The sequence below is a fragment of the Sarcophilus harrisii genome, chromosome 3 (assembly GCF_902635505.1).
Source record: "Sarcophilus harrisii chromosome 3, mSarHar1.11, whole genome shotgun sequence".
Taxonomy (NCBI): Eukaryota; Metazoa; Chordata; class Mammalia; order Dasyuromorphia; family Dasyuridae; genus Sarcophilus; species Sarcophilus harrisii.
Genome location: NC_045428.1, coordinates 563,557,424 through 563,567,645, shown reverse-complemented (window position 1 = coordinate 563,567,645; position 10,222 = coordinate 563,557,424). Strand labels below are relative to the sequence as shown.

Sequence of the window (10,222 nt, the reverse complement as noted above, 5' to 3'; positions counted from 1 at the left end):
ACCATTTAAAGTGTGTGTCTTCAGACTAGATACTGTGACTCCTCTCCCTTTCTACTCTATACATTTAAAGACATTTGTGACTCAACAAAATTAAGATTGATCTTATTTTTAATCTAGAAATAGTTGATTTTTAGTACTATTGAAGACTGAAAATACCCAACTGAACTATAACACTTAGTATATTAAAATAAACTCTGTTTATTAGGTACATGATAATACTTCCATTCTGAAGCATATAGAGACCCCACTCTTTAAAAAAGAAAAGAAAACAAAAACCTATAGTTGAAAAATGCTGCGAAAAGAGGTACTATCATTATTGGATAGTGCTGGATAGAATACTGGGCCTGGAGTCAGGAAGACCTAACTCCAAATCTGTCTTCATATGTTTACTGACCTGTGTTGCTGTGGGGAATGTGGATTAACTTCTATCTGTCTCAGTTTCCTCAACAGTAAAATGGGGATCATCACAGGATTCTTATGAGGATCAAATGAGATCATATTTCTTTTTTTTTTATTGAAGCTTTTTCTTTTCTTTTTTTTTTATAGATTTTTATGGACAGAACATATGCATGGATAATTTTTACAACATTGTCCCTTGCATTCACTTCTGTTCCAACTTTTCCCTTCCCTCCCTCCACCCCTTCCCCTAGATGGCAGGCAATCTCATACATGTTAAACATGTTAAACTATATCTTAGATACAATAAATGTTTGCAGATCTGTACAGTTCTCTTGTTGCACAAGAAAAATTGGATTCAAAAGGTAAAAATAACATGGGAAGAAAAACAAAAATGCAAATAGTCCACATTCATTTCCTATTCTTTTTTCTCTGGCTGTAGCTGATTCTGTCTATCATTGATCACTTGGAACTGAAGTAGATCTTCTCTTTGTTGAATATATCCACTTCCATCAGAATACATCCTCATACAGTATTGTTGTTGAAGTGTATAATGATCTCCTGGTTCTGCTCATTTCATTCAGCATCAGTTAATGAAAGTCTCTCCTGGTCTTTCTGAAATCATCCTGCTGATCATTTCTTATAAAACAGTAATATTCCATAACATTTATATACCATAACTTATTCAGCCATTCTCCAATTGTTAGGTATCCACTCAGTTTCCAATTTCTTGCCATTACAAAAAGGGCTGCTACAGACATTTTTGCACACAAAAGTCTTTTCCCCTTTTTTATGATGAGATAATATTTCTAAAGCACTTATCACAGAACTAGGAGCTTTTGATAAATGCTTGTTACTTTCACCTCTTGTTATTAGAAAATTTTGTAACGTTGTATATTGTTGGTGCTTAATAAATGGTTGTCAAATCAAACTGATTTAGGAAAGAAATTGGAGAGAGCTTAAAGGAAAATTCAGGTATCTTAGATAGTCAGAAGAAAATGAGCCTGGAAGAGTTAGACTCACTTGTTTGGGCAGAGAAACAAAACCAAGATAATTTCAAGATGCATCCTAAATGGGGCAGAGCTTCACTCTGTACCTGTTCATTGTACTACTAACTTCCAACATTTTAATAGCTTGTCTCCTGATCAATACTTGCTTTGTAGATAAAGTAGCTTTGTTGGGGTAGGTGCCCTACACAAAAGTTTGAGTATAGGAGGAAGGTTAGACCCACTACCTAATAAGGATCTTGCAAGCCTCAATCAGGAACAGAACCAGAATTGGCAGAAGAAGAGAAAGAGGGAAAAGGAGAAGAAAAAGGGAGAAAGGAGGAAAGCATGAATATATGCTTGTAGTTAAAACTAGGACTATTACGCATTTTGTCCATCTCGTGGTCCATTCTTTCATAGAAACTACTTTTTTGAAATAAAAAATACCTCATATTTCTCCAGAGACAAAAACCATCATAAAAGCATAGATCACAAATGAAGATTTTGCTTCCCCCACCCCTCATCTCTCCAAAGAGAGATGGGTGTTGCCAAGGGTAAGTGATATCAATTCTCTGGGTAATGATAAGGCAATAGAGGAAGAGATGTGGAGAGGGGCTAAATCGATCAGGTCCCAGTAATGATGACAGAGAGGGAAACGGCACAATTCAGCAGGAGCATATCAGATTACTCAAGATGGGTCATCAAGCCAGACAAGAGTTCATTTTGTGATTATGCTTAGTCACAGTCCTAGCACTCTGCACTTGGAATTGGCTGGCTGCTGAGGCTGTTCCTTTTACTCTCTATATAGTTCTAAAGTCTCTGTGCTCCCATTGCCCAGTAATAGCTTTTGCCTCTCATCATCATTCAGATCCTCTTTCCCATTAGACAATTATACTTCTAATCAGTTACACTGCAGATAAGAAAAAGTCCTGTGGTAAAGTCATTTTCTGATATCATCCACTGGCTCTCTTCCTTACTCCTTCTTACTAAAATTCTCTCTCTCTCTCAACTATTTTTACTAGTTTATGGCTCCACTAGTTGTGTAGTCCTTTTGGAACAAACTTGAATATTGTCCATTCTATGGAATGATAAGATTCTTAACTTGGAACTAGATAAGACCAGAGAGATCCAGGATGAAGCCAGAACCAGATTCAAATATAATTGAGAAATGTTTTACAAAATAAATAAAAATACAGCAAAGCTAATGTTAATTGATGGTTTTCTATATCAATATGCTGCTGTAGTTACCCCTTTGTGGTCATGTTTAACACCACTGATCTAGTCCAAAGTACCCATTTTACAGATGAGAAAAGCTAGAGAAAGTAAGTGACTTACAAAATGTCATACAGCTAGTTTGTAGAACTGGGATGGAATAGAAGAGAATATGTAATATTGATATAGATATGATACATAATCTAGATATATCGATAGTAATATATTAAACAGATGTATATTATATATCTATGTGTATGTCTATATGTATAACTGTGTGTGTGTGTGTGTGTGTGTATTTATGTCTTTATCTAGAAAGGGAGACAGAGATAGAGAGACACAGAGACACAGAGAGATGGACAGGTGGTGGTATACTGGGTGAAGCACCCGGCCTGGAGTCAGAAAGACTCCATTTCTTGAGTTCAAATATGGCCTTAGATACCTAGTAACTATATGCCTTAGTTTCCTCAATTGTAAAATGATCCGAAGAAGGAAATGGCAAACTACTTCAGTATTTTTGCCAAGAAAACCCCAAGTGGGGTCATGGACAGTTGGAGAGAGTTCAAATGACTAAACAATGACAACCCTTTCTCTCAAAACCACACTCACATCCCCCCTTCATATAGATATGTATATATGTTTGTATGTATGTATGTATATGTATATATAATTTGTATGTTAGTTATAGGTAAGGTGCTGAGAAGGTTCTCTTGAAGTTCTCTAATGGTAAAGTCTATGATTACAGGTATAAATATAATATAATATATTGGAGAAATCACTTGTCTTTGAGTCAAGAGAGACAAGATTTGAATCCAGCTTCTAACATTTACTAATTGTGTAACCATAAAGAAATCATTCAGCCTCTCTGAGCCTCAGTTTCTTTGTCATAAAATCTGGATAATAATCATTAAATTATCTACTTCACATTTTATTGTAAGACAATAACTTAGTATTGTAAGATAATAATTCCAATAACTTGGAGAGGCCCACAAATGTATATTTATTCTTATTAAGTGAAATTGATCCAGGATATGATTTCTGAAAGTCATATTTCAGGGGTTAGAAAAGCAAAGTCTATTAACAACATATACATTTTGGTTTGATCGGTATTGTCTTCCCTAGTCTTCAGCTTGTCAGGGATCTATTATTCTAGAGAAGGTCCTTCCTTTATCCCCATGGTTCCCAGGTTAGATGATTTCATGACTTATTATGGCCAGAACAGTTCTCCACCTGTTCACTGATCCTGTTTTAAAAAATTATTAATTGCTACTATATCCTAGCTACTGACTACACTAAGTACTAGGTATAGAAATAGAGGCCAAAGGCAATCCCTACTCTTGGAGCTAGTATTCTAATGAGGGAAACACATGCAAACAACTATGTAGAAACAAGGTACATTCAGGATAAATTGGAGTTAACCAACAGAAGGAAGAAATTAGCAATATCTAGAAAACATCTTATAGAAGAAAATATTCAGATTAATAGGAAGTGACTTAGGAGGGAGGAGGGTCAAAAAAGCCTTGAGAGAAGACAGGACCAAGTAGAGATGAGTGAGCAGAAGTTGAAGGAAGACAGGAGCTAGAGGTGAGTAGGGACAGAGTTCCAATCTTAGAACACAGGCAGGGAAAATATCTGGAGTCAGGAGGTAGAGTGTCTTGTATAAGCAACAGTCAGGAGGTCAGTGACTCTGGGTTGCAGAATATGTCAGAATGAAGACTGGAATTTGGGGAGAGGTTAAGTGAGAAAGTGTGAATGCCAGAGGATCTCATAATTGATTCAGGAGATGATAGGGAGTCACTGGAGTGTATTGAGTGGGAAGGGGGGGGAGGAACATACTCAGACCTATAGTGCATCGAAGGTCACTTTGATAGCTGAGTAGAAAATGGATCCCAAGTAGAAGAGACTTGAGGCAGACAGACCCACCAGCAGACTGTTGCAGTAGTCCAGATGTGAGGTAATGAGGACCTGCACTAGGGGGGGTGGCAGAACCAGCGGGGATAGCAGGACATCTATGAAGAGTCTTCAAAGGTAGAATCCATAGCACTCAGCTACCATTGGACAGTATTAAGGAGAGGACAATTAATTGTGTGAAAGGCAATAGAAGAATGAGAAATGAGAGCAGGCCATTGCATTTGACAACTAAGGGAGATAAGGACAACTTAGGGAGAAAAATTTGGATTAAATTATAGGATCAGAAGTTGAATTGTACAGAGTCCAGAAGAGAGTGAGAGAAAAAGATGTGAAAGCATCTACAGTGGCCTCTTCAAGGAATTTAACCATAAAAGGGAAGAGAGAGATGAGATAATAGGGGGAAAGGTGGATAAAGTGGGGAAGACATGACCTCTCTCCTTAATTAGACCAATTCTCCAGATAATGTATATAGCCCACTTCTGGTCTGGGCTCAAAGTCACTGCTACATGGAAGGATCTACCAAACCTTGTCATTTAAGAAGACCATGGCCATCAGTCATTCAGAACTACCTTTGTACCACCTAGGAGAATCAGAGGGAGATTTTAGTGGATGATAGTCTGGATTTTCTAGGGCAGTCTCAATTTCATGAAAAGAGAGAACATACTTTTACTAAGGTTTTACAAAAGGAATAGCCTTCATCAGCCTTCGTTTGACATTCAGAACGTTTGATGTTTTACAAGAGAATCCATTTCTTGAGCTCAAATATGGCTTCAGCTACCTAGTAACTCTGTGATCCTGAGTAAGTCACATATCCTATTTGCCTCAGTTTCCACAATTGTAAAATGATCTGAAGAAGGAAATGGCAAACCACTTCAGTATCTCTGCAAAGATACTGAACTATCCTCCAATCCATGTGCACTGTTCACCTTGTTATTTGCCACCTCCTATCTGGGAAACTTCACTAACAAGACATCGGAATTGTACAACCCAATGTATTGCCTTTCACAAAATGTGATTAATGTTCATCCCTCCTTTTCGAAGAAGGTCAGTGACATCGTGGGTTGATGTCTTGACTTGTACATGAACTGGACTGAAGTGAGACAGTTACACAGTCACTAGCCTCACTCTCTCTTCCAGAGTCATCAGTCTGATGACGGGACAAAAATCAAGATGATCAGCACTGACCTGGGATGTAGTGGAAGACCTTGATGTCTTTGATGTTTATTCCAGTTCTAAACACACCACAGCACCTGCTTCAGCTTGCTTCATGAACAAATTGTCTTTGATGCTTGTAAATCATTTGACCTCCCTAAGCCTTTGGCTGTTTTCCTCAACTCTAAGTTCTGGGCAGGATGAATGGTATACTTTCCCTCATCAGTAATATCACTGTATCTGGAACACACTACACAAATATTTGGCTGAAAAGGCTTGGCCATTTAAAAGGTGTTCAATTCTGGCTGACACAATCGTGTTCTTCCCCTTTGACGTAAATAATTTAGAGCCACGTGGATGACAGCAGAGATCCTGGAGACCACTCACAGAGAAGGTGAGTCAGCCTAGCTGGAAGCAGAGGGAAAGGGTCAGGGAAAGGTCTCTGGCCTGTTCCCAAACCTCCCTAGTCAGCAATTGCATTATTAGATTCAGTGATTTAACAAGCACTAATTATATATCTACTGTGAGGAATGCAGAAGTAGCTTTGAGATTACAGATTGTTCTCCTGAATACTTAGATAGCTTCTAGTAGCAGAACCTACTTTTAACTCTGGGATTCTGTGTTTCTGAACCTTTCAGAGGAACAGGGACAAGTCAGAGGAGCTGGGTCTGCAGGTAGGAGAGGGCAGAAACACATTTCTTTCCCCTGCTTTCCTTTCCTCCCTCTCCCCCATCCTGTTTGACCCACATTGAGCAAATTTCCTTGATACCAACAACACAGGACTGATAAAAAACCAAAAAACCAAAAATGGGCCCAATCTTTTATTGATATTTTTTTTCCTGTATCAGTGTCACTTCCTAATAATCATTTCCCTCCTCATAACAATAAGGAACAGTAAAAGAAACCAAATCAAAAGTCCCAGCAGCATCATTCTACAGGTATGGATTCCACATCCCTCCTTTTTCAGTTCTCTCCTGAGAGAAGGAAGATACATTTTACCATCAGAACTCTGGAATTGAGGTTGGTAATTTATATTAGAATGACTAGCTCAGAGTAAGCAATTAATAAAGATTTGTTGACTGATTGCATTAATTAGTGTGAATGGCAAGTCCTGATGGCAAAGCAACACCATTCCGAAAAGGATTGGGCAGTGATGGCTCTCAAGTTGGAGCTCTGAGGCTACTTATTGTCGATTGTTGTTGAGGAAGGAGGAAAGCTTTGGAGATTTCCCACCTTAAATAGCCTGGTAATTTTTCACATTTTTCTTCATACAGTAGGCAGCTGCTTTATCACAGGCACAGACTTTCTTCTGACATTTGTTCCCATTCCCTGTAAGTTCAGAGAAATGAAATGCTGGGAGAGGTGGTAATTTTCTATTTACACCTTTCCTCCTCTCCTGCCAAGCTGAACTCCTTTATTGGGTGCCTTGATGGAGAGAACCCTTTCCCCAGAGGAAACCCCTAGTCTGAGGGGAGAGTGCAGCCCTAGTTGCTAGGGAGTCTAGGGAGTGCCCTTCCAGTCACCATGTGAGGTTTCAGCACATCTGGAGTGCCCAGTGGTGCCTCATTGTAATGTGTTATCTCACCACAGAGGACGGATTGAGCTTGGATTACATAATGGTATTTCAATCTTTTGGGTTTGCAGCCTTTCTTCTTCAGCTTTAAATAGCAGCAGTCATGGGCAGAACAGCACCTAAATGGAGGAACCCACTGAGTGCTCTCCTTCTGTCCTATTGGGAAGAAAGTGGTCAGCAAATGGAAGGATCTGGTCTGGGAGTCAAAACACCTAAGTTTAGGATTATGCTCTTCTCATCTGTAAATCAAGGGATTGGACTATCTGTTCTCTAAAGTCCTTTTCAGTTCCAAACCTTGTATTTAATAGAGTCTCTGATTCTGAAAACTTCTCTGGTCTCAGGCTTCTCTATTTCCCTTCTGGAGGATTGAACAGACATGTATAGAAAGACTCCAGGGAATGCAGGAGAAGGACACTCTTTTAGACTTTTGAAATGCATCTCTTTGGTGCCCTTGTCTTGTATCTTTCCCATTAACTTGCATCTCCTGTCAGTGCTCCTTCTAGTGATTTCCAGGAAGTTAACTAAGTTCACTATCCTGGCAGGGCTAGGGAACGGCAGCTTACCTGTCAGTAGTTCTTTTATCTTGATCTTTACATTGGCATTTAGTGAAGCCATAAGGATAAAATAACCTCTTTCCCGTGATTTTTCTTATCATCCTTAAGAATTGTCCTGCGTCCCCTTGAACCTCAAATAAGTCTGCAAGAGAGATCAGTAGTCCCCAATATGATGTGACCACCCTTCTGTCCTCACTTTCCATCACTGCTTTAGTCTGACCCTTCCCACCTTTCATCTGAGGGGAGAATCTTGCCCTATTTTCCTTCCAGTTTCTAAGAAGATACAGTGAAGAATTAATTGGGATTGGCAAGGCTCAAGGAATGGAGAGAACTAGGGAGCCGAAAAGATGCTGGGGAAAGGAGATTTTTATACCACCCAGGAGTTGTTCTTTCTGGGCCTGATTCATGGGAAGAAATCAGTTTCATGGTCACTTCTTACCACAGATGCTTAGTACAACTAGCAGCAAGACTATCTTCATTTTGAAGTCTCTATGGAAGAAAATACAAACCTTATGTCTAGCTCCTCAAGTGAGATCCCCACACTCCTACTTTACCCCTGGGATAACCACGTCAACTGCCATCTGGGAGGTGAGACTAGGTCCTTAATCTTATTGGAAGGGATTGTAGGAACCATCTACTCCAATCTATATCTGATCAAAAAATCCCTGTATGAAGTTTGTATTGTCACAGAAACATATTACCAGACATTGCACCCTTTCCCTCAGCCCCCAACACTCTTTTGTTACACAGATGTACAATTCATATTCTCTAGACATACAGACCTTGTAATTCAATATAAACAGACCACCTTAATTCAACTCTTATTAAAATACTCAGGGTCATAGAAATTTAGAGACAAATCAATACATAAAGAACATTACTGGCACAGAAAACTGCACTCAAACCTTCTAAGCAAGGGATTCTTAATCTTTTTTACATCTCAGTCTTCTTTAGCATTCTATTAACATTCTCAGAATCATGTTCTTTGGATGCACAACATAAAAATATATAGGATTAAAAAGGAAAACAGATTATATTCTTGGTAGTTATTGAAATAGTTAAAAAATACAAGTTCACAGACACCAGGTAAAGAACTCCTTCATCCTCTAAATATACCTAATAATATAGAATCCCACAAACACAGACACATACTCTCTGACTTGGACAAATGTCTTCTGATCTTTTGGGCTCCAGATGCCGTTAGCTGTTTCTTGGTTAAATCTGTCCACTGAAGTGCTTTTGAGTCTAATTGGTCCTCAAGGCAGAGAAGCTCCATATATAGATCCAGCAGGGCTCTATTTCTAGCAACATTTGGAACTGGCTGAGAGTTCCCAGATGAGATTCCCAGAAACCTGCCCAACACCAAGAGTCCACATTGCAGAAGGAAGGGGTGGGACCAAAGTATGCTTTGGGAGTCTACAAGGAGCTCCTTTGGGTCTCTTAGGAACTATTCCCCCAGAGGGAACTCATTTGGATTAGATTCAGGAACTTTGAGTCCCAAGGATGGATGGGCATCAACCTTACCTTCCAGCTGAGGACTATTCATCCTGCCTCAGAATTTGAACTATTTCCACCCCTTGACACCCCTCTACTCCCGACTCAATCTGTTTCCAAGTTCTGCCATTTTAACCTTTGAAGCATATATGTATCCTTCTCTCATCTGGCACTGCTACCACCTTGGTATGGACTCTCATCATTGTACTTGGATTGAGTTCAATGTTTCACGTAACTTTGACAAAAAAGTGAAGCATGGAACTCAAGGCAAGGAGATCCAAGAAATTACCTTCTTAGAGAGCTGATGTGGCCTTGTCACCTTCCTTGTTCAGTCAACTCCAGTGACTTCTTATTACCTCCAAGAACAAATATAAAATTCTCTGGTTGGCTTTTAAAGCCCTTCTTACTGGCCCCTTCTTATATTTCCATTCTTCTTATATCATCTACCCCACTCACCTCATATTTTGCAATCCATTGAGACTGGGCTCCTTGCTGTTCCTCACACAAGACCCATTTTCTGTGACTAACCTCCATGCCTGGAATTTCTCCCCTCTTCATCTCTGTCTTTTGGCTTCCTTCATACTGCTGTTAAAATTCCCTTTCCTTAATATTCATTAATGTTAGTTTCTTCCCTCTGTTGGATTGTTTCCAATTTATCTTCTGTATATATCATTTATATATAGTATTTGCTTGTTCTCTCTTTCCCAGTTGACAGTTCTCTGACAACAGGGACTGTCTTTTATTTTTCTTTGTTCCCGCAGTACTTAACACACAGTTCACAATGTACTGGCAACAGTAGGTCCTTAATGAATTCCGCATCAGTTAATCCTAAACCTTGCCTTTAATATTCTGTGACTACATGATTGGCTGTCAGATTTGATTCATATTTGGAATCAAACAGAGCTAAGGGAATTTTTTCCTAATAAAGCTAAGGGAGTTTTCTC

The 10,222-nt window shown here is 39.1% G+C and overlaps 1 protein-coding gene across 4 annotated transcripts; it reads right to left on the bottom strand.

Moving 5' to 3' along the window:
* Nucleotides 1-6,472: 6,472 nt before the first annotated feature.
* Nucleotides 6,473-9,116, bottom strand: LOC116422136 (phospholipase A2, membrane associated-like). 4 transcript variants are annotated; one of them, XR_004232701.1, is made up of 6 exons: nucleotides 8,937-9,111; nucleotides 8,224-8,273; nucleotides 7,794-7,926; nucleotides 7,243-7,349; nucleotides 6,891-6,986; nucleotides 6,473-6,631 (listed from the first exon to the last, which is right to left on the bottom strand). XR_004232701.1 is itself a non-coding variant. In XM_031957294.1 (4 exons), exons 1-4 carry the CDS (start codon nucleotides 9,058-9,060, stop codon nucleotides 6,892-6,894), a joined length of 459 nt encoding a protein of 152 aa, XP_031813154.1. In that variant the 5' UTR covers nucleotides 9,061-9,115; the 3' UTR covers nucleotides 6,473-6,891. The 4 variants fall into 4 exon arrangements, 1 of the variants encoding a protein (XP_031813154.1); XR_004232700.1 differs by having other exon boundaries at nucleotides 6,473-6,986; nucleotides 7,243-7,386; nucleotides 8,937-9,116; XR_004232699.1 differs by having other exon boundaries at nucleotides 6,473-6,986; nucleotides 8,937-9,113.
* Nucleotides 9,117-10,222: the final 1,106 nt, after the last annotated feature.

Bases quoted from the DNA above. Each gene is read 5' to 3' on its own strand.
- LOC116422136 (XM_031957294.1), bottom strand. From the start codon at position 9,060: ATGGAGCTTCTCTGCCTTGAGGACCAATTAGACTCAAAAGCACTTCAG. The intron at 7,350-7,793 runs GTAAGCTGCCGT...TCCTCCATTTAG, and splicing joins GATAAAAGAACTACTGACAG to GTGCTGTTCTGCCCATGACT. The intron at 6,987-7,242 runs GTGAGATAACAC...CTGAACTTACAG, and splicing joins AGCTCAATCCGTCCTCTGTG to GGAATGGGAACAAATGTCAG.